This window comes from Athene noctua, chromosome 2 (assembly GCF_965140245.1).
Source record: "Athene noctua chromosome 2, bAthNoc1.hap1.1, whole genome shotgun sequence".
In the NCBI taxonomy this organism is placed as follows: Eukaryota; Metazoa; Chordata; class Aves; order Strigiformes; family Strigidae; genus Athene; species Athene noctua.
Genome location: NC_134038.1, coordinates 77703590 through 77730493, shown reverse-complemented (window position 1 = coordinate 77730493; position 26904 = coordinate 77703590). Strand labels below are relative to the sequence as shown.

Below are 26904 nucleotides of genomic sequence, written 5' to 3'. Positions count from 1 at the left end.
GGTTGCTCTTGCTGCAGTACCTCACCTCTACCCTTTGACGTGCAAATGAAAGCACCTCTCCAGTGCGGCTGTGCTGATAATAGCAAGTGACTCACTTTCAACCTATTTGTCCTCAGACCTAGTTTGACAGCCACTTTAGTCTTCAGAGCGAGCAAAGCAAAACTTTAAGTGTGTCACTAACTTACATGAAAACCTCCAGTGCGTATTTAGTAACCCATCTGCTTGGCAAATCTGAACTCAGGTCAGGTGTATTGAACCCTTTGACTCAATCCAAGTAACATACATGTTTGTAAAGTATTGGCAAGATCAGTATATGAATACAAGACAGGATGCACACTGCCTAAGTAAGTTCAGAGGCTTGCTGCCCCCAGCTTCCCACAGCTGACACCTTGCAGGGCAGTGCATGCTCTTAGTGCATGTGCACAGCCCCCTCAGTCTCTCTCGTCCACTTAGATCAGGGCTACATCTTTTCCCCAGGAACGCACTGGGAAGGCTGCAGGAGATATGCACCCAGGAGTTTTTCTTCAGCATCTCTACTGACTCATCTTCTGAAATGTGATATCTGTAGCAGACTATTTAATATAGGTTAGTGCTTGTCAGGGAGCAGATATGTAACTGGAAAATTATATTGTACTAGCAGGTTGACCTACTTAATTCTGTTCCTACAGTTCGTAGTACAGCTTGAGAGGAACCTTCTTCACCAGAAGTTACCTACTGCATGGAAGAGACAAACCTTTCACACTGACTCTGTGCAAACGCTTCCCCATGTAATTTCAGCTGAGCTTTCTGATGCATCACATCTCCTCATTGTAACACTAAAAAGTAAATCCTCAGCACATCAGCCAAGCTTCACACCAACATTTATCCTCTAAAAACTTCATCAACAGGTGTGTTTATAATCGACCACCTCGTTGGAGTCATGCAAATCAATAACCACACTGGCCATAATGCTAGTGTAAAATGAAGACACTATGGCTCCAAATCTGTGCCTGAAAACCTTGAAGAGGGAAAAAAAAAAAAGGAAAAAAGTAAAATGTGGTGAAGAAAACCCTGAGATTTAAGTCCCAGTGCCAGCTAGTTCTACTGTATTTTCTCTGTACAGGCAGCTTAACAAGAATAGATTTCTTTCTATTTCAGGTTCCTGTGGAATGGCAAGTACATGCACATCAGCACCTGGCCATCACAGCGGTCACTGCTTGGCTGCTGTGACTCTGAACGTCTTTCTAAATGAGTTTTCTAGAAGTATATATATTACACAGTCCTATCACAGGAATTTATTATACTAGAAAGGCTTTTCCCCAACCCTGCTATTTACGCAAGAAGCTCCTTTTTAGGATCTTATGTACTGCTTCAGACAAGCAGAATGAAGTGTCTTTTTTTATATAATACAGTGTTGTAGCACCAAATAAACAGACCATACCTATTGTCTTTTTTTGTACTCAGGACCAAAGCTTAGGCTGGAAAGAAGACATGCTGTCTTTGGGAAAGAAAACAAGGCAAGTTCAAGAGGTCTTTGACTGCTGAGTTTTTGGTTGTTGGACTTCTAGGAACAATTTCTAAAGACACAGAAATACATTCCCATATGAATCATCAGCTCTGTTCTTTGTGGAGATCTTTTAGTGTCTAGGTATTCAGAGACAGCTTTCTTCCTTTATCATAAGCTGCTACATTCAATGCCTGTATTCAGTCAAGTAGCTTTTTCAGACTCAAAGGAGGTCCTCCAAAAGGACATATTCTAAAAAAGGCAGGAAGTAACTTCCTAATACAACTTCACACCTCCCCAGATGCTAGTTTCAAATTCATCATCTGTTCTGGGGGCAGCAGATGGAAAATAATGTTCCTCATAAAATGGGTCTAATAGAGCTGGAGGACCTCTGCTGACTGCTAATTTTACAAGAAGTCCTAAGGTGATTTTTGACTGGATAAAGGGGGAATATTGATGTCTGTCTGCAAAAAAAATCCTCCCACTTCTTTGATATTGAGAAACTTCGACAAAGCAGACGACTGGCCAATCTATTTTGGCCTCCTTGAGTTTAGGATCTGGGAATGACACTTGACTTTATTTCTCAGTCACAGAAGCGAGGAGATGGCCTGATTTGAGTTCCAAAGCACAGCTCTATATCTTAACATCCTTTTCAGATGCCAGGAGGACAGAACAAGAAGGAAGCGCATACCACTTTCTAGGATACAAAGACATTATAGGATCTTTTTCACTGAAGATCTCTCAACAGAAAGGCACCTGGACCAGTTCTGCAATCTAAACTGCTGTCCTTCAGCCCTCCTTGTTGCTTTTTCTGGTACTGGGCTGTGCTGTTCTCCTTTGATCCCTTGTTTTATACCCTTCCACCATCAGGCCTTTTTTATTCTGTTTTAGCTGCCCAGTTACATCCTCCCCAGCCCATACTTCTCTGTCTCTCAGGTCTTGCTCTCTTCCTTCCTCTCACATACCTTTCCTATCCCCAATTTTCTCATTCACTTTTTTTAGGCTTGTCTGTTTCAGAGAAAGTACAACCTGTCTAGCATATAGCTAGACAAAACCCATGAACTAATTTTACCTAAAATAGATCGACCCTCTTTCTAAATCTCTTAATTAACTACATTCCCAGCCATCTCCCTTGCCCCCGAGTCAGAAGCATAATGTTTCTGCACTCCCTGCTGTCCCCTTTTCCTGCACCTCCCCCTGCACAGGCTGCTCCTGCTGTAAGCCCTCATCTCTTCAATAGGAGCTGTCTTATTTTCGGTGTGGCAGGAACTTCATCCTGCCCTAGTTCACCCAGTGTACTTTTCTCTTTCTTCCTTGCACAATTTGTTGCTGCAGCTTATCACACGCGCTCTGCTCCCCTTCTGCGACAGCTTCAAAAGCACTCCAGATTTTTTGATTTGCCTCTCCTACTGCTCCAAGACTCTGAGTGATACAGAGAACCTCCTACAGCCAGAAAGTAACTGTGATTTTTAGCGATGATGTTTGCTATAACTATTTAAAGCACACTTAAGAAGACACATAATAAGTAGGTTTGAGGGAAGTGGTAGCAATCCACCCACTACGTTCCTTTTAGCTAACCCTTTAATTAAATATTAAAGATATGGTTCTCAGGAAGATTTAAAATAACCCACTGACAGAAAAAAGAGGCAGGATAAAAAACAGCAGAGAAAGAAATAATGCCCCCCCCACCCCAACTTACCACACCTTCACACTGCTTTTAATGTCATTTTACTGTGCTGATGAGGAAAGAGCTTTTCTGAAGGGAAATAACAAACTTCATACTTTCCAGTGCTAGATCCCTTTATATGTTCTCTGGGAGTCCCACTAGGGATTGCAAATTATTAGATACCTAACTAAACACACTAGTTTCCTCTTTCACAACACAAGGAAATGTTTATAAAACTGAATAAATAAGTTACTTGAAATGTTATTTCTCACTCAAAAGACACATTCTGCTGCTGGATGCACAGAACAGTTTGAGGGAAAAAGTATATACACATTGATTATAGCATCCTCTCCAAGTATAAAACAGGGCGAGATAAATCACAGCAAGATCCGTGCAGATTTGTGGTATGAAGCATTTCCATTTATAACTGAGATAAAGCACACCAGGTGGGTACCACAAATGGTCGGAGAAGAAAGAGAAGAGGCAGCTGGTGGAGATGAGAAGTGTTAAGAAACCAACCTCATCCACAAAACTGAGTGGCTCTAACCTGCATAATCATTTTGGTGAAGACTTTGATTACTTTCCTCCCTATCTAGCTGACAAACAGCTACACTGGCAAAGCATCTACAGATAGATAAACTGAGCAGTGTTTCTGCACAAGTATCTGCTGTGCTGCTTCTTTGCTTGCGTTAGAACTCCTCTGTACTTCATTACTCTCTTGTTCTTCTCCACTGTGTGTACTTTTAAAGCAAACTCCAAACCCCAAAACTCTCTGTACAGTGTCCCTGTTGCTGTAATACAAACAGAAACTGGTCAACCATTTCAGTTTGGTCTTGTGTTAGCCATAGAATGGAAAGCATTTTCAAACACATACCTTTTTCCTCACTCCAAATTAGTTTTACAATCCATGCTGTCCTCCTTTCAATGAAAGTATTGCCACAACAGGTATATCTACAATGTACCTAGAATTTCACAGTAGAAACCTATTACTTTGAATACAAAAGTTGGCCAAAATGACTGAATTCCTGAGGCAACAGAAACGATACTGGTGATTTTATTCAGCATGTGTCCAATACGATTTTCCATTCGGAATCCACATTTTTTTAATGCTTTTCTTATACCATTCTAAACATTACCTTCAGCTTTTATGGAGTCCCTTAGAAAGTTTTTTTCAATTTGTTTACCAGAAAACTTAAATCTTAATGATTAAATAATAGGACATTTATATACATCAGTGGATTTTCTCAGATACTGGGCTCTAAGTACATACAATGTCTATTAAGTGAAAATAAAAAAGAAAATTCCAGTCATGCAAATCATCTTACAAACCATGTTCCATTTGCCTTGAAAACTTTTACTCTGTTACTGGCATATCATTTAAAAATTAAGCAGATAATTTTTTTAAGGTTGCTTTGTCCATTTCCATTCGTTTGTTTTGCCGTTTTGAAGAACTGACAGGCCACATGCTACTGCAGAAGGTACCCGCAGGGTAACAATGGTTCTGCTACCACCAACTAACCACTCCAAGCCCTGGTGTGGATGAGTTTAAAAAAACCACCTAACCTTCAGCTAACTGCACTGGTTTATTTCTGAACAGCACATCACAATATCAGCATAGATAGCACATTGTAACCGGTTGGGTGATTCCACTTAATAATTTTTCAACACTAGGACCTTTCAGCATTTTAATTCTGGTTTCATTTATGAATTAAAGGTCATATATAGAGCACAAATGAGGTCTAAATTTAGTCACAGCAGACCACAGTTCCACATAAAGACAAATCTTCAAGTTATGTTGACCTGCTAGGAGACAAAGATAAACAGCACAGCAAACATGTACCTGCAATGCACTGCTTCCCTATTAAATATTAACTGTTTCATTTACATTTAAATGAACTGGGCAGTAATGGATAGACTTTCCAGTACTGCTGTTTGGTGCTGCTGTCATGGAAAGAAGCTGAAGACAATGTGGGCTGTATGGGGGCAAATGACGCAATCTCAGCATCCGCTCAAGTGACTTCAATGATGACCATTCTCCAGTCTTGAAATATAATCCTACACAGCATTTTTTTTTTCTCTCCCTCTGTAAACACATCTGTTCATAAATAACTTAGATGGCTCCTTGACATTCATGGTATGTAACTGAAGCTGAAGTAGAAAAGGATGGGCGGCGTACAGCACTGAGGAGATGTCACAGTACTTTTGTTCAGCATTTTTGTCAAGTGCAGGTTGCTAACATCAGCCATCAGAGACAGGTGGGGTGACCCACCCATATTTTTCATGGGTCTTCACCAAACTCTTAAATGTTGCTTCAGCTTCCTTTCGACTGAATGACTTTTTTGATTTGCCAGCTTTTCTGCAGATACGGCCCTGCACCAAACAAAAAAGAAAACCTTCATTAAACACGTGAACACGCAGCTGGAAACCACAGCTCAACTTTTCAACACGTCAGGCCAAGAGGTATTCGCTTACAGGTACCAGAAAGCAGAGTGCCCAAACTGGGGCAGACAAATGCATTATTAGAGATGATTAAAAATGCTATGCAGTAAAGGAAAAAAACCAAAAGAAAACATCTGCCAGGCTATTTCTTCCCAGTGAGCCCCTGTGCTGGCATGCTGCCCTGCATGCAGCCACCAGTGGCTGCTGCTACGGCCATGCCACATGGCTCATCTCCCTCTCTGCTGTGCAGGGACCCCTGAAAACCAACGAAGGGACCTCTGCCATGAAGCATTTGGCATGCAGACCCTCATGCCTGCCCCGTACAATCAGAGGTGCAGCCCCAAGCAGACAGGGACTGTGAGGAGCACACCTACATGACACGGAAACAGTGTCTCAGCACGATTCTTCCCACTGGCTGCTGGGGCCAGGAGGGTTTTGTGATCATCCTCCACAGCCCTTTTCAGCAGCAGGAGAGGAAAGGTCTCCCCAGCTCCCCCCTCAGCCCCCTCCAGTCTCCCAGGACCAGCAGCTGTGGGTGGAGAAGGAGGCAGGCTGCTTCGAGTGGTGCCAAGTTAGCAGCTTGGGGAGACAGAAGGAGGTTTCAAGCCAATTTTGATGCCACACTCGTAATACAGTCCAAAGTAAGAGTATCACGGAGTCAACGACCCTGAAGAACCATCATAAAAGTGGAGCGTTTCTGCGTGCTACGTCTCAGGGCTACCCATATCTCACCCCCTACGCCCCACTGCCAACGCTGAGTGTCACTAAAAATTACATCCATCCCACGAAACACGCTCCACTCTTCTCATCTGACCTGTGAGAAATGAATAGCTCTGGCATTTCTTAAAGGCAGGAGGCACCTTAAAACCAACCTGCTTCCAGCCTACAGAAAAAAATTCTATTTTGTTTATTACCCCTTCATGACAAGTTTGATAATAAATGAAAAGATACACATTTAAAGATACGGTGTCTTTATTACTTTGCAATTAAATATTACCTCTAAATGCACAGCAGTATGCAATTTCAAATCCTTGTCAACAGAGACACTTACTGAGTTATTAATAGCTTACCTTATTTTTCACATTGGTCCATGTCAATTACAAACTGAGACACACAAGAAAGAAATAAAGCTGAAGGTTTATTCCACTCTACAGCGATAATACCCTTTAAAGTATTTACACCTATTGGATTTGTCACAAAATAGAAGTTTTATTAAAGTCACGATTCTAGTAATTTTAGTTACTGTTTGATAGACTGTACTGAAAGACTTTAGAATAAACGGCATTTGATGAGCAGATACCATATTACAGTGTCACAATTATTAAGAACCAAGTCAGTACGTTCTCATTTTTTCTATTCTTTTGCTTAAAATGATGCACCAGGCTGCATCTTCTACCTCTCGTATTTTACTGTCAATTTAGAATTTAAACAGAAAATTGTCATTTGTAATTGCAGGCAACAACTAATACTAAGGAAATAAATTGGGTATATGGAGGGGAAAAAAGAAAACAAACTCTGTCCTCAGAATATCAAAGTAATTTTTACAGACTAAAATGAGTAATGTGCAGTGTAGACAAATCATTTTGTTCTAGAGAGCTGTCACAATATTGCACAGATAGCAGCAGCGCTGAACACAATAGCGTATCATCACAAAACTATGGACACACGAGATTAAAAAGCTGTTTCCTACTCCTGTTTTAGTAAGCCATTTTTCTGTGTGGTTTGACTTCTGCTTCAGAGCCTACCTTAACTAAAGATTAGGAACTGCCTCTAATTCCCACCTCGATTTATTCACAGCTAATTTATACTCATTTGGTTCCCAAAACCAGCTATTTTACCTTTCAATGCTTTTCCTCACCTTTTTTCCTAGTCCCCATTTACAGACTAGCAATGTATTTCCTCTTTAAACATCCTTTAATAGACTAAACAGCAAGACACTTTCCCCATCCCCATCCTAATTTGGCAATTAATATTTCCCAAATAAGGATGATCTGAATGGTACTCGATTTAACCCTGCTAATAAATTTTCTTAGAAAATGTTCCTTTTTAGTTGTGACAAAAGGAATGATTAAATAAAACTCGGTAACATATGTTTAAAATCTCATTGACTAATTATCTTACATATCCTGCAGAAGTATTTTTGTTGTTGCAAAACGTGTTGTATTTTCTTCCTAATCTGAGCCTTTGTTGGAAGCATACTTAAACACAGGAAAAGATAAAGGAAAGTGCAACAGAAGATGAAATCAGCACAGGAAATGCTATGCTCAAAATCTCAGCAATTAAATACTTTTGAAGTAAATACAAGTTTACTACTTAATTTCTGGATTAGGTCCATTTGTCATCTCTTGTATTATACGTATTATTTTTTGTTATTTAAGGCTTTGATACCTTTCTGAATTGTGTGCATAGCACCTAGCACAGTATGATCCATGTCTTCCCAGCTTTATCGAAGTATTAATACTAATCTCTACCTAGAAATAGGATCTTTGCATTGAGAACAGCTATCGCCCATGTTCAGTGTCAGCTACATACTGCTTTCAAACCAGGAAAGTAAGAATTCTTTGGTGTTGCAATAACGCAATGAATATCATCACATCATCTAAAATGTTACTGGAGCCACAGCAGATGAAATGAGCACCATTCCATGAGTTTACTCTCATACTTCTGTGTAATTAATGTAAAGGATCATTAAATCCACTTCTAAAATGCATTCTGGTACCATATGCACGTTGTATGTGAACTGCATCATCAGAGAATAGCTAATTCTACCCCACTGTAGTCCATGTCTTTCTATGTTTATACAGAAACTATGGGTGGCATGGTTAGCACTGTCTCTTATTAACCAATATCCTGCCAGCTGTTTATAATTTGGATAAAATTTAACCTCATGGATTGAAAGTTTCCCTTTTTGGTGCCTCAAGTAAACCTGAGGGAAAAAGAAAAAAAGTGTGGAATTTCAGTTGACACACTGAGTCTATACTCAGGTGGTTATCTACTGTCTCAATGATTTTTAGCTTTTTGCTATTCCCACAAAACCTCCCCAACTTTAACTAAAAAATGGCATTTTGGATGCAATTATAAAAGAAAGTATCAAACATTTTGACATGCGCTGTTACCAGCTGTGATTACAGTTTATTTTCAGACTGCTAGTTAAACATCCAGTCATTTTAATGCTGGTCAGGAGACTATGAGCTGCTGCATTCTGTAAATACAATAAATAAGGTAAATACAGTATGGTAAACACAGTGCTGGCCATAGCTCAATTGTGCACAAATGCATTTTGACCAGTCTCTATACCCTGCACGTCATTACTGCTGCAGTAAGGAACACAGATCATTTGGACGGCCAATGTTTTGATGTGTCCAGCACCAAATCAAGAAAAGATATCAAACTGGTATCTGAACAAGATCAAAACATTCCACAGAAGATTAAAGACAACACAGAAAACCCAAGAAAGTCTTTTATAAAGATATTAATGTCAACTTTAGCTCTGAGAAGTCGCACCAGGAGCTTATTTAAATACTTGCAATACTTCCAGACACTCACAGAGTGCTTTTCATAAAGGGATAACTGAAGAGCTAATTAAAATAAAGAGTTGGAGAGAACATTTCAGATTTTGCCATCTGCTGCGACTTCATGTACTTATCAAGATATAATTTTAACCAGCTAGAAACATATGAAAGGTGAAAGTAATGCCACAGCACCCAACTGGTTTACAGAGCCATGCTGAAATGCAGGGGAACACGTGCTGCACTTGGGCTCCTCATTCACTTGTGCTCCTGCTGCTCCTAGTTTGTGTGGCATGGTGAGCAATTGCATGCCGCTCGTCTACTCTCTGCCCAGACTAATGCATTTGAACAAACAGCTTATAAGGATCCAGTCTGTAACACTGGTAACTGCTAGGAGAAAGACCTCCTGGAGCACAGCCTGCTGCAGATACCCTTCTTAGGACCCTGGCCATACCTAGGGTCCGCTCCCTCCTATATTCAGCAAAAGACCCAAGGCAAATCTCACATGTGATTTGGCAAATCTGGGAGCGTTTCTACTTCTCAGTGATGCTGCAGTAGTCTCCACATTCTTACATAATCAACACATCAGCATGTCCTCCCGTTGAGAACACAATGTGACACTGAAGAGCATCCTCAAAAATACTCAACATCTAGTGGCTCTTTGAAGTCCTTCAGTATCATTACCAGCAGTGTGCCGTATCTTTTCTTCCCCAACAACACCATGTCACACAGTAGCCCAAAGACAGTTAAGCCTTGTACAGAGATATCAAATGTGAATCCTGAAGCTCTTTAGCCCTGTAATCCCACCTCAACCATGTATCTGCCCATGTCTGGCCTGTGTGTCATGAAAGACAGTCCTGACATTTCTTCTGGTATTTCCAGAATGAGGATGGCCTCAATGGGATTTCTCTGGCAGCGATGAAGGGATTTTTCTCTCTTGTCAAACCAACTATAGTAGCTCCCAGACTAAAACCCAACAGTTTCCTCATAGCACACAGTGTCGGGTGTGCTTCCATATCATATCACTTTTGGCACTACCAGGAAGGACAGGGCTACATAATGGTGGCCAGCCATTCACAGGATCACCGAAGTGTTGGCTGGAAGGGACCTATGGAGGTCTCTTAAGTCCAGTTTAGATACTTGGAGTTGAACTGCCAACACAGGTCAGCTGTGGAACTGTGTAGCCAGGTCCCAAAACCTTCAAGGTCGTGCAAGTCCCTGTGTCACTAGGTCCCAAATTTTCAGAGATTTGTTGTACACAGCCCTTACAGGACTGAGGTTATTCTGGAGACAGCGTAAGACCCTGTGCTATGTGTCTCTGAGGTGCCACAGGAAACCCTTCAGGCGCATCCAGACTTTTTTTTATTGGACTGGTTAACAAAAAGTTGTATTAATTGCAAACACTACACTGCTAACAGAAGCAGGCAAGCCTTCATGTTGTTAGCACTGGTCTTAAGGCAAACTCCTCAGCCCTGCATTCCTTTCATTAATCCTGGATATGCAAATAACTCAAGGTTGGTCTTTCAAGGGCAAATCACACCTGCCTTCTGTACACGGGGCTGAATCATTTAAACCAGCATTTACCACTTCTAGGTAAATGTCAAGGGACGGAAAACAAGCAAAGAGTTAGAGAGGTATGCAAAAGACTGTAGGAAGTCACTGTGCCTCACACTGCATCTGTGCTGATCCCTCCAGGGACAGGAAGGAGATCCACAAGGATATGCCCATTTTCCAAGCCTGTTGTCCCAGGCTTCTCTACGGATGATGTAAACACTGTGGATTTACTAAGAGATGGAGCACACTATGAATCTTCAGTACACAACACGTTCCACTACCGTGCCAGCAACTAATGGCTTTGGGCCTCCACTGTTCAAAGCTGCGTATTATGCAAACATACTCAAATCTTTTCTGATAAGTAACAGAGGAATACAGTGCTTAAGCATGAACTGGTCTTATTCTAGAATATTTAAACAAGTTTTTAGAGAAAAATATTTCCACTGGCTTTAGAAAAGCATTCAAAAGTAAAGCAATTCTAAAGTGAGCTACTGTCATGCACTCGGTGCAATGATTGCAATGTGTTACAACATCTCTGTTAGAGTGCAATATACACAGTCTCTCCTCCCAATTACATGGTTTATAATTTTTTTCCTTCATGTACTGATGAGGCACAGTTAATCATGTCTCAAAAACTGCACACAATTTATATTGCACTATATATAATTATTAGCTATAGCTAAAACAAAGAAGTATAGAAAATGATGCTGACAAATACTGTTAATGTCGCAGCATAAATGAATTAAAAATGGGATGTTTTCCTGCAAATGTGTAATTTCTGAAGCAGTATTTCCACGCCTTTTTTGGTCTCCTTTTTAAGAATAACCCATACAAAGAAGTGAAAACTCAGCAAGTTCTGGCTTTAAAGCATCCTATAAATTGCTCCTTCTGGGAGTGTGACTGTTCTTTGTCCAGGAAAAAGAAATCTGAGTTCCAGCTGAATAATTATTAACGCTCGCTCATCTGTGTGCAGCCTGGTGCAAGTAGCTCTTAATCCAGACATTTACAGCCCCAATCCCTGTTTGACAGCTACAGAGCACTGTGCTGCTCTTCCTTGCCTTTCCCTAAAGTCAGAACAGCAGCATGATTTCAGTACTGATGAGGGTTAAGAAACTCCCTTCCTGAATTTCATGGGTGGGACAGACTCTCGGAAGGTGCCTTCTTTCAACATGGCGGGCTTCTGTCAAGAGACGGTCCCTGTCCCCTGCCATCAAATGGGCACCTATTCTAGACAACAAAGGGACATTTTCTCTTCCAGTCTTCTGCTGATCTCCCTGGACCACCTCTGTGTGGAATCAGGTACCAGCAGAATTACTGAGAGCAAGTCCACGTGAAAAGCCTGGGAGCATGACAGCCTCTCTTTGCAACAGCCCACAGGTCCTCCACATCAGGAACCTAAATTACCCAAGTTAAACGCAGCCATGGGTGTAAACCCAATCAAAGCAAAGCGAACCATCCTTTATGACAGGTTGTAAAGACAGAAAGAGCTATAGGCCAGTCAACAACAGGTATCTCTGCATTTCCCAAAGTTCCACCACACTAAAAAAAAAACCAACCAAACAAACAACAGGAGTAAAAAGCAGACTACCTCTGGGAACATTTAATTGAGTTAAGACCAAATTTGATAAGATTAAAGTCATAAACTGATGTACTTTTTCCCCCTGTTTTTTATACAAATGTGTCAATCTCTTGACTATGATATGTTTCAGACTGAGGCACATGGACACCTACTCATAGAGCCCCCATTTCTGAGCGCTTTAAGTATGTATCCTCAAACGACCTTTGGAAAGAGGATTATCTGTACTTCACAGGCGGGAAAGAGGAATATCATGAAGTTATTTGACTTGCCCATGATTGCACCTGAAGTCAGCGGCAAAACCTGGAAGCTAAACTCAGATCACCTCTCCTTAGCCTAAGCGCTCTTAACTGTGAAATATCCTCGTCTCCCCAATAATTACAGAACACTACAATACTAAATATATTTTAATAATCTTGTCAAATTTATAGAAATTAATCAAAAATTTCAAAACTTAGAAACATCAATTTCCTTCAGTTTGTGATGCTTTAGGGTTTTTTTATAGGCATGTATTACGGAAAGAAGCCCTACACTTCCTACTGCAGCTGGGGGTTTGTTACCATTTGTAACACAAACCTAAAACCAGGAGAAATATCTAGTCATTCCACAGCTCATAAAGCCTGACTATGAGAAGCATGTGAGCTCCAGGCCATTTCATAACGCAGGCTTACTCTTCCTTCCTCAATTTTATTTTCACTCATCTTTGAATACAGAACTGGGATTGTGACTGACATATAACTCTATAAAGGAGTCACTGCAGAAGTTCACAGGGTCTTGGAGCCTGCACAGAAAAGGATTAAACCTATAAGGATTATTGATTTTAACAACACGCACAAAATTGTGAAGCAGATAAGACGTTTTCCCAAGGAGAGACTGCACATGCAAGAGGCAGGCACATATCTGCCACACAGGGCTGAGGACAGGCACACTTGATGTACCACCCTCAGTTTAACTGGAATGGAGCAAATCAGAGTTGGCACCTTGATCCTGTTTCAGAAGAGGAATCACCTGAACTTCTTACCTGTGGTGCCCACTTACCTGTTTGCATGCAGACCAATAGGGACTGCAAATTCATGTTCACCAAAGCACACCTATGCTTCTCCCTAGCTTATGCTTTTTCAATTCCCAGTGCAGTGCTAGTTTCACTGCCAGCCAGGTTAGGTAACAGCACCATGTCCTTCCCGTGCAGCTTGTCCAGGATATTACTGCTGTTGCCAGCCAGAGTCAAAAGACCAACACTGTGGAGTGCTCAGCACCCTCTAGAAATGACTCTGTGCAGTATGACTCTGACCAGCCCCAAGCCACATGCTTTTCAAAAATACCATGATACTCAACAGAAACCTCGTATCCCATTTACAAGCCAGACAACTGGATCCTGCACACATCAAATTTAACATATATTTTGAGCCACTCAGATCACATAGTCACCACAGTCCCTGAAGTTCTCCCTGTTCAACCGTGGAGTAATTGCACCTGGAAGACCTTCCATCCTCCCATCTCTCTTTGTGCCTAATGTCAGCACTACCTTTTTTTACAGTTACAGGAAAAGATAATTTGTAACTGGAAACTGCATGTAAAGGACTGAACACATTGAGGAAATGAAGAGATCTTCACTGACTCTCATCAGCCCAAAGGAGCTTAGATGGGAAGAAGAAACACAGCTACTACTACGTTACTTAACCAATGTCCCACTTTGTGAGAGCAAATGCATAATTGAGCGGCATGCCTCGGATCACACCTGGCAATAAGACTCCCATGAGGACCAGAATTACTGTGGAGTTACAAATCTTTGATCTGGAAGTCTCCAGTCATGCATGGAAAACCCTGGGCATTGTGTAAATGCTAGGAAATCTGCAATTTTTTCAAGGCTAGCCTGTATAAGGAAGAGTAAATCTTCTTCACAATAGAAACTGTGTTATTTATGTTACTGCTCCAGGACACAATGTCACCCCTCAGGACTAGGCTTTCTGCATTTGAAAAAAATATACTTCTTCAACAAAGTATCTGACAAGACACTCAAATACTATAGAGTTCTCTCTACCTGAACACTTCCATTGAAGAAAACAAGGACTTCTTTTATAATTCAAGGAAGAAGAATCTTGCTCTTTTGAACAAATTCAATTTTCTTGTGATCCAAAGCCGCATTTCTTTTAAATTCTTATTCAGGAAATCAGCCAAGTATTACCAGAGGAAGAATCAGATCTACCTGCCATAAAACCATGTTTTAAAATAAGCAGTTTATTTCAATTTAGTGATTTAAGTTATTTGATGACTATTTCAACACTAAGGATGATAGCTGAAAGTATTTAAAAATTTTCCTTTTTATGCTTTGAAGAGGTAAAATGGAGATTATGTTCCCCTTGCTTTTATTTAAAAGAATTAAAACAGCCTCCTACTTCAATGAGTTGGAATCCCTGTGTCTTCATTCCTCTTGGTAGAATATATTTGCATAATAATAGTGGATAGACAGAACAGCAATAGATCAGAGTACACATGAACAATATTTTTTTCCAGCCCATTCATCAGTTCCAGCATCTCAACATAGCAAATATATATATGCTCCCACTTAAACTTCAGCTTGAAAATCCTAGGTTTCTCAATTGCAGTAAAAGAGAAATCTTAGAAGGCCAATATATCTGATTTTTCTCTGTAGCTAAACAATATTCTGTTACCTCTTTGGCCCAGCATTTATACCTTTTCACGGGGAACAAGCCCCATAATACATTCTTTGTCTTTGTTGTCCTCTTTGCGTATGTGTCGATGTGTTTTTCAACTGTGGACCTAAAGCAACATTTCTTCCCTTGATTATAACTGGCATCAATTGCACAGGCAACTAATCGAAAGCAAAAAGGAAGCGGTTTTACTCTTTAAGGCCCTAATAAGATACAATGCCTCCAAATAATTCAGAGACCACCGTGCTCTCTATGCATTACTGCAGCCTTTGGGATTAGCTCATTTACTCATGGCTACAGTCCTCAAACCCAGCATCTGGAGCAGGCAAACCCATGGATTTGCAATTAATTTCTGCTATACATATTTGAAAGACCTGGAGTCTGCTGACCTCCTGGACACCATGCCAGTCCCATCTGCTATCTGCTCACTCATACTTTTGTTTGAAAGGATGAAGAGGGAGTCATTTAGACTATGATTAACAGCTACCTTCTGTATCTGTTTTTCATAAAATAAGCCCATTTCTGCTGTTTCAATCAGGTAGAAATCAGCTGGGATACTGATATTTTTAAAATGGAAATACAAATCAGTCCAACAGTCATACAAGGCACATACCTCTTGAAGCAAGCTAATGAGATTCCACTGAGCTATTTCTAACATTACAATATGAGGGATAAAAGTACTATATACCAACAAATTTTATTTGAATTCAGGAAATTTTCTGATAGAAAATTAAATCTTGATTACAAATTATATTTTGATTTAAATCATTATACTGAAGGCCACCACAGCAAGAATACTCATAACTGGGGGTTCCCCGTTCCTATTTAATATGTTCTAACAAAATTGTTATGCTCCTTCTTATTCACTGGAAGAATAAGGGAGTATTTTCCTCAAAACGAAGAACTTTTTCCATAACATAATCTGCAGAGTCACCAGTTACCTGACAGCTGCCTTTGGCTTTCAGTCCTGTCCCCAGCCTCCACAAAGAGAACATAAAAAAGGAGGACAAGGCAGCTATTGGTCAGCACTATGGCAAGCTTAAGCCCAAAGTCCTCGAGGCATTAGGTGCAGCTGTGTTAGTTCTCAAAAGAAAAAAAAAATAATATTCCTGATGTGTTATTTAGACATTGGCATACAAAGCTCTGTCCTCTTTTAAACTTCCACCAAACTAGCATCAAATAATTCCTCTCCAGTGAGAAACAACATCTCTATTAGAGGACACAAAATCATGTCACACTTTTGGACAAAGTCTGCTCCTTTTCATTTGAGACTGCATCATCCGCCGTGTTTTCAAATGAGAGCGATGACTCCTCCCTGAAACACTGGCGCTGGCCTCAGCCACATGCGTTATCAGGGAGAGCCAAGACAAGTCTCCCGCTGTTTCATGTTTCATCCTATGACTGGAACTGCTCCCCCTTCCTTCCTTCAGTTATTAACATTATCACAACAACGGCACTATTAATCAGGAAGTGGAAAGCAGCAGACTATTTTTTAAATCTCTCCTTCAAATTATCAATAAACCATTTTAAAGGGTGGTGCTAAGAAGGAGTAATGCTCAGTGGGCCACTTCCACAGCCTGGACAGACAGACAGACATGGGAGGCTTTGCCTAGACAGGCATGTTGAACAGTTGCCTCCAGGACAATAAACAACTGGTATTTGAATTATTTTGTTAGCATCACCCCACCTCCTTGGCTGACACCCAGCTCTGTGGCAGCTCATGGCTACCATTTTGCCAGTTAAGTAGGGCCAAGCTTTTGCCCATGATGGGAGCCAGCGAGCAGCTGACTTTGCAGGAAGCAAGTACAAAGTCATCCCCTTAAAACCAAGGGTACAGTTAAGGACAACACCAAGTTTTTTAAAATAAGATTCCGGATCCCAGACAGATAAACAGTCTTAGGCCTTTGATGTACTGAGAATTCCCCTCAAGATACTGACTAGAGCTGTGTGAATAATTGATTTTCTCAGCTGAATAGCTGAAGCAACCAACCAAACAAACCCCAACTTGTTTGTTAATTAAGTTTTTTTTTTTTTCCTTTGAAAACTGAAGGAAAAAAAAAAAAATCATAGTTTGGGACTCTTGAATTCTTTCATTCAAACAGGAATCGTCTCTCTTTCATTTTAAATATTTTTTTTTCCAGACAAAAAACATCTAAAAATGCAATATTAGATTCATGATAGGAAGCAAGGGTACACATCCCATAAGGTAAGACATCACTCAAGCAAGGTCACCTGAGGCGTATGGTTCCTGCTTGGTGCAATCTGAAGAAACAGCCACCCTTCTTTAAAATCCTGCCCCTGGGAGACATGCTCAGATTTGGGAACCTGGACCCAGGCTTCCCTGCATACAAGGGCGATGCTGAGAACTAACAGAAAAGTGCTACCTTTTAATTGCTGTGTTGCACGCTTACATCTCCTTACAGACATAATTCTTAAGTAAAATATTTCACCTGTGAGATGTCAGAATGACTTGATTCTTGTTTTACTCTGCTAAAAGGTCCATTTAAAAAAAAAAATCTTAATTTGTCAAGAATCTTGACTTCCTGAAAATGTATTTTTAGTGTCAATGTCATCTGCTTTTTGATCGTTTCATCAAAAAAAAAAAAAATCATATACATTCATAGGTTACTATTAGCTCTGACAAAACAACAGACCAAGAAGCGCTGTGTTTTTCTCTGAAGAACTGTCAGAGATCAGCAGCATTACGGTTAGCTCGGCAAAATGGGACTGATGAGAAACACTGAATGAAATCAGCCGCCTTGGTTTGATCACTCAAATTGCCAAAAGGAGGAACGTACGCTGGCGGGAAGTTCAGTTCTGCCTACTCACAGTGGCGCCCGCGCCGGCAAGGCACGCTTTCGGATGCATCACGGGACTCGAGTATTCACCACGATTTCAGGCTAAATGACGGCTCTGTGAACCGGTGACATTTCTCCAGAAGGTCCCATTTACCCATTGGTGCCGGCAGCGCACCAGCTCCCCACTTGGCCTCATGGCTGCCGCCATTTGCTCGTGCAGGGTCGTTCTGAGGCGGTGGAGAATGGACCTCGGCCTTCCAGCCTTTCTGATTCATAGCAAGCACGCTGAATATTTCATGCTATCACAGAGTGCTTACAGAAATTACACAATTAACCTGGTGGAAGCCATCGCTATTTGGGTTCCTTGCAGGCACCGAGACTACCCACAGCACAGCAAGAGTTACCCAAAACCAGCCCCACAGCTCCGGGAAACGCAGCGCCTCAGCTCTCAACATTTCAGTGGCTCTGTTTTCATTTTTAAAAAAACATGGTCAGAAGTAGATTACCTGTAAAATGAAAAATGAAACGCAGATAGGGGAGCGCCTGTTGTATTTTGAGCCCAATTATGCAATGGAGTCAGGATTACATAACGAGGGGAGTGCGATTACAGAAACGTGGGTCCCATGACGTGGAGCCTGGCTATGATGACAGGCTGGCAACCCATCATGGACTGCACCTCTGTAACCCAGAAATTAACTTTAAATTATTGAAACGTGAACGTTACACCTATTTAACTACAAAGTTACTGGAAGAAATTTATTTCCGACTTTTTTTTTTTTCAACCCATGCACGTTTTTTGGGGTTTTTTTAATAATTAACTTTGTAAACTTCTGGAAGACTGTTATTGAAACTCTTGCATTTTAAATGTGTTTATTAATGATACACATATAAACACACTCTGTTATCACAAACTACTACTACTTTCTGGAAATCTCTTAAGTGGTTTAGGGAAGAAAATTGCAGATTATGTAGCTTAATGTGTATTACTAACGAAACAATTTAGTGCTTTTCTTCACTGAGTCCTTTTATAATCTCCATAAATCTTAATTTAACCCTTTTACATTCAACACTCAATACTGTAGAAATATGCTAACCTATTAAAAAAACCTGAGAGAATTTAGCATTGTCCTTCTAAATCCTCGTTTAAAATAATGAGAACTATGATCTCTATAAAAAGAGATGGGTTAACAAATAGTGAGATGCGGTAAGAGTAGGTACAGAACTTCAACATACCCTAGGCTCAATGTAAATTAAGACTCTTTTCCCCCCCCCCACCCCCCTCTGGTAGATGTTTTTTATATCCCAAGGTGACCTAGGAAACTTGACCTCTTCAAATGAAGTGCAGAGAAAAATATTTTCATCTGATTTAAAAAAGGAACAGTAGGCCCAAATCCAACAGAGGAAAAGAAGGAAAAGCCCCTTACTGAAGAGTCCGTTAAATAATCAGAATTAATTTTCAGTCTTAAGAGAAACCAAGCCCTTACTTCTGCTCATGCAAGCAGTTCCATGGAGACAAACAGGAGTAACCTCATTTTTAAGCAAATTAAGAATATTATTACTCTTTCCTCTGCTTCTTGCCAAGATACGAATTTAAGTTACCTAGCATCATTTACCGACAGACGCGGAGCTGTGCATGTCCCCTGGGTTGAAGGGCACTCATGAAGAGAGCAGGAAAATCACCTTGCCACAGCCATGTGTATATTGGCCACTACAATAACCACAAAGAAAGACTGGCTACGAGTTTCACCAGCGAGATTCACCCATTTATTAAAAACGTCTTATGAAATACTTCTCTTCTAAGCATATTCTGCAGGAGAGAAAGAAAAAAGCATAAAACGCATTGACTCAGTTCAGACGAGATCCTGTGCCGGGGGAACCAGGCACCTCCTCCGGAGAGGAGCGCTGGCAGGAACCACCTAGCTGCCGTAACTGCAGTACATACCCGAAATTACTTGTTCCTTTGAGGCAGGGATGTTTTTAAACGGGTACAACTTTGCCGGCAGCTCAGGCAGCAGTTCCAGGTGTGACCCGGTGGCCCCCCTCTGCCCTGTGCGCCAAGCCCCAAGCCCGGGAGCACGGGGGTCACCTCTTCTCCCCCGAGGGATGCTATGCAGGACGGCACCAGACAAAGACCTGGGGGCAGCAGCTCCAGCATCGCGCCCTGCGCCAGCACTTCACGCAAGGAGACCAGCAAGTATGGCCGACTAGGAGGTGAAGGGCAGGAGGCGGGGGGACTCCAATCCCAAACCCCACTGGAGCCCGACGAGCCCCTTTTGCTTTGGGGCGAGGGAGGTGCCCCTCGTGGGCGACGGGCAGGGCATCTCGGTGCCAGACGCAGCGGAGCCGAGCATAGGGACAAAAGACACGCGGGAGGACACGACGGATGCATGTGCTCCCTGCCCCCTCCAAGCTGCCCCGTACCCCCGCCGCATCTGCCTGAGAGGGGACCCCAAAGCAGAACTCGTGGGTCCCTGCCTCCTCCTCACCGCTGAGGCCAGGTCCTCGGGGACGGGGGGGCTGTCCCCCCGGCCCGGCCAAGGTCAGCCACGGGCGGGCCCCGACCGGCTGCCCGTCGGGGTTCCCACCCAAAGGCACCCCCCCACAGCCCACCTCACCCCGCGGCACGCAGAGCTAGAGCCCACAGACCCCCTACCTGCCCCTTGACCAAACTGGCCGCAAACTGCCTCATGACGGCCTCCACGGTGTAGGCGCTGGACCAGCCGCGGGGGGTGAGCAGCTCCATGCAGATGGCTCCGCCGTCGAGGACGTAGCCGTTCTCCAGGCGGGGGCTGAGCACCCTCATGAAGGGCGGCGAGAAGGGGAAGTTGTCGGGGAAGGTGAGGTTGAGCAGGATGTACTCCGTGTTGGTCTCCTTCATGTCCTGCCACAGCACCGAGTCCTTGTCCACCTGGTGCAGCTTCACGTTCCAGTCGAAGAGGCTCTCGTCCACCAGCTCCACCGAGATGAAGCGGTCGCTGAGCCGCGCGATGTCCTGCAGCTCCTTCATCAGCCGCCGGGTCCGCACCTGCGTGCAGTGCTGCTGCCGGCCCGCGGGCGCCAGCGGCCCCGACCCCGACGGCAGCGGCACCAGCGGCGGCGGCCCCGACCCGCACCCCGAGCCGGGGCCGGGGCCGGGCCCGGGCCGCTGCGCCGTCTCCTTACCGGCGCCGGGCTCCCGGGCCGCCTCCCGCGGCTTCTCCCTGCCGCCGCCCGAGCGCGGCTGCGGGGGCTGCTTGGCCGGCTCCGGAGCCTTCTTGTTCTTGTGGCCCCCGGGGCTGCTCTCGCTGCTGCTGCTGCTGCAGCCGCCGCCGCCCCCCCCGGGGGGGCCCTGCGGCTGCGGCTTGTTGCTGCTGTTCTTCTGGTTGCCCCTGCCCCTGAGCGAGGAGCCCTGCTGGCCGCTGCTGCTGCGGTGGTGGTGGTGGTGCTTGGGGTCCTCCGTGTCCCGGTTGTGCAGCCGGATCAGCCCGATTTTCCGCAGCAGAGTGGCCATGTTGTGCGCGGCTCTCCTCTCCCTCTCGCCTTTATCGGGGGTTGCGAGGGGGCGTTATTATTATTAATTTAAAGCCCTGCCCGGCGGATTCGCTGTTCGCGGGCAGGGGGGCCGGGGCCGGGGCCGGGCGGGCGGCGAGGCCCCTCTCCCGCCGGTCTGGGCGCAGGGGCCGCGGGGAGAGAAAGGCGGCGGCGGTGCCGCGGGGAGGATGTGCGGCCGCCGGCCGCCGCTCAAACGCCCCCCCGCGCTAGGGCTGCTGCCGGCAGCATTGCAGCAGCGGGGCTGCTCCCGGGGACATCACGGCCCCGCTGCCGTGGCCATGATCCCGTGAAAAGAGGGGGGGGGGGGAAAAAAGAGGAAGGAAAAATAAAACAAACCAAACCAACCAAACCCCCCGCAAAGGAGAGGCGCCCTCCCCCCCGCGCACAGCGGGCGAAATCGCCTGCGCTGCAGATGGCTTCCCCCAGCACCTTCGGCTCGCACCCGGCCGAGCCAATCCCCGGCGGCTCCCCGGCGGGCCGGTCCCCGCTCCGCGCCCAGCACCTCCCCCCGGGGAGGGGGGGCGAGGGGGAGAGGCCGGCAGCGGCCGCCCCTGCCTCCGCGCTCTCCCGCGGCGGCGGAGCGCGGAGCGCGCCCCGGCCCTTTGTCCGCCGTCGCCTGCGGACGGGCCCGCGCCGCGCCGGCGGGGGGAAAGGGGCCGCTCGGGGCGCCCCTGCCGCAGCCCCCGCCGCGCCGCGCTGCGCACCCGCGCTGCCTACGCGCCTGGCGACACCGCCGCTGCGGGCCTCGGCGGGGGGGGGTGGGGGGGGGAGGCGTTCCGCAGCGCCGCCCCCCGGCCGCTCCGCGCCCCTCCGCGCCTCCCCGCGCCGCACTTCCCCTCCAGCGGCGAAGCGGGCGGTCGCAGCGCCGAGGGGCGGCCGCGCCTCGTCGCGGGTGGCGGGCCGGGGCGCTGGCGGCCGCCACCCCGGGAGGGACCCGCGGGAGCGTGGGTAGGTGTTGCACGCGTACGTGTACGTATGCGAGTGTGTCATCGCTCCCACGGCCAGAAATGACTGCCGTCATACCCGGGGTTTAGTGCACATGTATGCCCTGTATGTAGCACAGCCACAGCGCGGGTACCTAACAGCTGTCGGGTCCTGTGTACGGATGTAATTGCATTTAAATGCATCTCTGTGTATTTACTGTGCATACATCAACCCACCTAAACGCATAGAATCGCATCCATAAGGCATATACCCATAAAAATTCATAAACGGGGTTGAAAAATAGGTATTACTCCTGGGGACATTCCGGTGGCACACCAGAGGAAAATTTTTCACGGTGAGCACAATCGGCCACTGGAATAATCTCCCCAGGGAAGCAGTGGATTCCCCAACATCGGACACCTTTAAGATTCAGCTGGACAGGGTGCTGGGCCATCTTGTCCACACCGGGCTTTGGCCAGAAAGGTTGGAACCTCGAGGTCCCTTCCAACATGGTATTCTATGATATAAATACAAACATGTGCATATATTCATGTGTGAGTATTTCTGTATTTTTTATGTTGGGAATGATGTGACAATCTTTGTTTCTTCAGCACAGCTGATACACATATCCCATCCCTCTTACACCTGCTCGCCTTCAGACCGGATAGGTCCGTCCTCCTGGGACTCTGTGTAACACAGGAAGGAAAAGCTCTGCCACCACAGCCCTCTTTACCTTCAGAGACTGGAAAAGAAAAAAAAAAAAAGCAATAAATGCTTTGGATTGTGGAGAGGTGAAGGCAAGGCCTAGAGAGTGATTACATCTGTTGTACAGGGGATGTAAAGCAATGGGCAGTGTGCGCGTAAAGCAGCATTATATTCCATAAAACCTTTCCCAAGCAAACACCCCCTTTGCCATAAGTGGCCTGAAACATTGTCTTCTGTGGTTCTGAAGAGTGGCCTATGCTGGAAAAGGACTGCTGTGCTTCTGTAAAGATCTCCAGAGAAAACTGCCTGGGTTTCTTGAAAGCTATTTCTGCAAGGCACATTACATTTTTGTCAAAAACAGGGTAACCGACTCGCTTCCAGAGAAATGTTGGGGTCAGTTAACTTCTGAGCTTTTTTCCACTTTCTTCTTCCTGTTACTTAAACCACTCAATTTTACTGACACATCTATATTCAGCAGGTGACCGTTTACTAATGACCATGTACCGGGTACCGGGTCTGGCTGAGCTGGAATTGGTTTTCCCCTACAGCAGCCCTCACGGTGCTGTGTTTTATGCTGGGAGCTGGCAGGGTGTTGGTAGCACCCTGGTGTTGTGGCTGCTGCTGAGCAGTGCTTACACAGCACCAAGGCTCTCTCCGACATTTTCCCCCCAGTGGGACGGGATGGGCAAGATCTTGGGAGGGGACACAACCAGGACAGCTGACCCCAACTGCCCAAAGGGATATTCCATACCGTATGACGTCTGCTCAGTATAAAGCTGGGAGAAAGGAGGAAGGGGGTGGGGTCACCCTTGGTCCTCCGAGGCAACCACTACGCGTATGGGAGCCCTGATTCCTGAGAAGGCCCGACATCACCTCTTCGTGGGGAGTAGAGATTAAATCTGTTTTCTTTTTTTTGCTTTCACACACAGACCTTTGCTTTGCTTTGCCTGTATTAAACCTACTTTTGTTTTACCCACAAGGGTTGGGGTTTTTTTCCTATCTTATTTTTTTCCCCCTCTTTGCCCTGTTGAGAAAAAAAGGGGAAGGGGGAGGAAGTGATAGAGCAATTTGGTGGGTACCTGGCATTTAGCCAAGGTCAAACCACCACAGACCATTATGTCAAACAAGATAGTGTGAAATGTAGTCTCTTTGCTGGGCTTTACAAATGGACCCAAATGATAGATCAGTCTGATTTACTGTGGATTAAAAAGCTTGCTGTTTTTAAAATCAAGATCCTGGAAGTAGAATTACATTTGTTTTTCAAACATGGCTTTATTGAAGGCTCAAAATCATCTTAGTAAAATTGTTGAAAAACCTTCTTACTACAGGGTTGTTTGTGATTTCATTTATTTTCTCAGTTTGTGCAATGCACATAAAGCACAAAAGTATTTATTTTAAAATCTTACTTAATGACATAGCAAGAAAATTCACTGTATGGAATCTGTATTTGAGGAGATCACAACAAATGTAAACTGAATCACCGGCCACATAAACAAGGAGAAGGAGGCACAGCAGGGCTCCATGGCTCAGGCAGGGCCGCGCTGCTGATGGCTGCACCATGATGCTGTGGGACTGGCGAGATGGCGGCACCGCTCTTCAGCTCCTTCGGGGGAGCAGGGGGTGGGGGAGTTGGAGGTAGAGGCCCTCTCCTCTTGCTCCCAGGAGACCCCATAGAGGAAGGTCAGGAGATAGTAGCGGAGCTGACCCACATGTGATACCTGGTGCATCTCTCGTTCAGCCTGCTCTGAACAGAAAGAAGATGAAGAGCTGTAAGCTGGCTGTAAACAATGGCCCAGGAAGCACAGATGCCACAACACTGTCCTTGTTGGCTTCTGCCCTCCGTGCTACTGACCTGCCCAGTCCCGAAGCCTGTCAGCGTGATAACCCTTGGGGTTTTAGATCTCTCCCTGTGTGCAGATACCCAGGGTCTGTTGCAGGAGGTGTTTGCTAAATTTCCTACCCTGATCTGAAGATCTGAATGTGAAATACTGTTGACAGAGTGTTTCCTGGGAGGTCAGAAGTCCTGGAGAACGTGAGGTGGGTGGGTTGAAGCATCTGGGAATGTTCTGTCCATCTCATGCTCCTCTTACCTTCCTTCACTCTATAGCCCACCCTGCCTGAGGAAATGAGGAACATCCAGTTTACAGGATATTGGAAAGCATGTCCAAGCCTTCCCCCAGTAACCTTCTAGAGTGCCAGACATGCTACCCCTCCTCAAGCTATTGACGGCCTCATCCATGGAGCTGGGAAATTTCTAGAGTGCAGACAAGCTGCATGCATTTTGTGGTGCATGATGCCTCCAGGTAAGAAGTAATCTGTGCTTTGATGGGCACATGAATTGAGGAGCAGGACTTGCAGGGGGAGAAGCTAAGGCACAGAAGGAAATTTCTATTCCTCTTGTTAGCAGATGGAGCAGGGCACAGAGAAATGTGATGGGACAGGTTGGGAGGCTGATCCTGCTCTTGTGTAAAAGCTTGAAGTCACAGAAACTTCACCTGCAGGTTCAGTCCTGGAGGGCTGTCATGCAGAACAAGGCATGGTTCGATGGTTGTCCCAGGATGAATATCTAGCACAAGACAGGATGGTGTGGCACATATGCTGAACTGAACCAGAATGCCAATTAGCAACTCAAGCCTTTGTGTTGGCTACATTAATATTTTAAACTGAAAGGTCTCTGCATGGTGTTCCTGTGACAGTTGGCAGCAGGAGCCACTATCATAAATTTAACATGATGAAATTTTTTTACCTGTCTCATATAACTGCTAAGGTGTCTACCCAGTGGTGAAGTGATAAAAAAGAGCAAGGTCTCTGCAAAGGGAGACCAGACCCAAGCAGCCCCTCCATGGCCTTTCACCACTGTTTTGTAAAACAGTATGAGATTAATGATGGAAGTGATGAGAAAGCTGTTTCAGTGTTGTGGGAGGTGTAATAGGTGTGCCTGGCCAAACAGCATTCTGCTGTGACAGGGGGACTGCTCTGATCATGCTGGAAGTAGTCTGGTACAATCTGTGTCCATACCATCTTCAGGGTCAAAAACCTGAAGTGGTGTAGTGCACTCTTTTTCATACCCAGGTTTCCTCAGAAAGAGAACTAGTTGGCTAGGCCAGCAAGTTCTCTGGATGGCTGCAAGTCTAGGGCCTTGAAGCAAAACAGGGAGTAAAACAGCCTGCAGGGAAGACTCCTCCTGTATCATCTAGACTGTCCTTATCCACATATTCACTGACTGACAAAAAACTCTCAACAAATTTGGTCCATGATCTCTCTTTACGGATTCCTCATCAATACTTCTTCTTACATAGTAGAAACATATCTATTAACTCTGTTCATTATTATACATTCCCACCAGTTTGCCAGGTGCAGGAGTCAAACTGAACTAGCCTGCAATCTCCCAGACACAGCCCTCCTATCCTTGCCTTGGAGCAGGAGTGGGTGATCCACTTACAGTACATGAAGACATCCTAGAGTGATGCAACTGCTTCAGAATCAGGGAGGTAAGAGGCCATCTGGGTATGAAAGACTGACTGACCTCTGGCAGATATTTCTCCTGAATATTTAGCTGGAGAGCTGCTTTCAGGCTCAGCCATTGTGCACTGACGAGTGAAAGAGGACAGTATTCAAAGCTCAGGTCTAACAGCAGCCCTCAGCTTCACGTGGAGCTGCTACAGCTGATGAAGGGTGTCTCAGACTCTTCTTGCAGTAGAAAGGCATCTGTCACTAGTTGGAGATTCAGAGCTCCAAACTCCTATCGCAATACCAATTTGGTGTTTGGGGCTACCAGGAAGGTGAGGGTTTTTTTTATAGCAGGATACTACAGGCCAGTGATTTTCTCATTTTTACTGAGTTTGCAAAAAAGAAGTTACCTGGGGCTCAGCAAAAAGCTCAGATGTGTATTGTTTGCTTCCACTTAAATGCAGCAGAATTTTAAGGTCTGTGTTAGAAAATGTTACTTAAATTGAACAAGTGCAAAGAAGCATTTCTATGCAGGTTAGGGGAACAAAATGCACGTCTTTGGAGAATTATAAGATCTTGTCTTGTTCAGTATAGCCC

The 26904-nt window shown here is 44.7% G+C and overlaps 1 protein-coding gene across 1 annotated transcript; it reads right to left on the bottom strand.

The window, feature by feature from the left end:
- Positions 1 to 3679: 3679 nt before the first annotated feature.
- UBE2QL1 (ubiquitin conjugating enzyme E2 QL1) lies at positions 3680 to 21905 on the bottom strand. The gene is made up of 2 exons (XM_074899481.1): positions 20351 to 21905; positions 3680 to 5519 (listed from the first exon to the last, which is right to left on the bottom strand). Exons 1-2 carry the CDS (start codon positions 21185 to 21187, stop codon positions 5388 to 5390), a joined length of 969 nt encoding a protein of 322 aa, XP_074755582.1. The 5' UTR covers positions 21188 to 21905; the 3' UTR covers positions 3680 to 5387.
- Between the last annotated feature and the right edge of the window lie 4999 nt (positions 21906 to 26904).

Bases quoted from the DNA above. Each gene is read 5' to 3' on its own strand.
- UBE2QL1 (XM_074899481.1), bottom strand. From the start codon at position 21,187: ATGGCCACTCTGCTGCGGAAAATCGGGCTGATCCGGCTGCACAACCGG. The intron at 5,520-20,350 runs GTAGGGGGTCTG...TGTTTGGTGCAG, and splicing joins CCAGTTTGGTCAAGGGGCAG to GGCCGTATCTGCAGAAAAGC.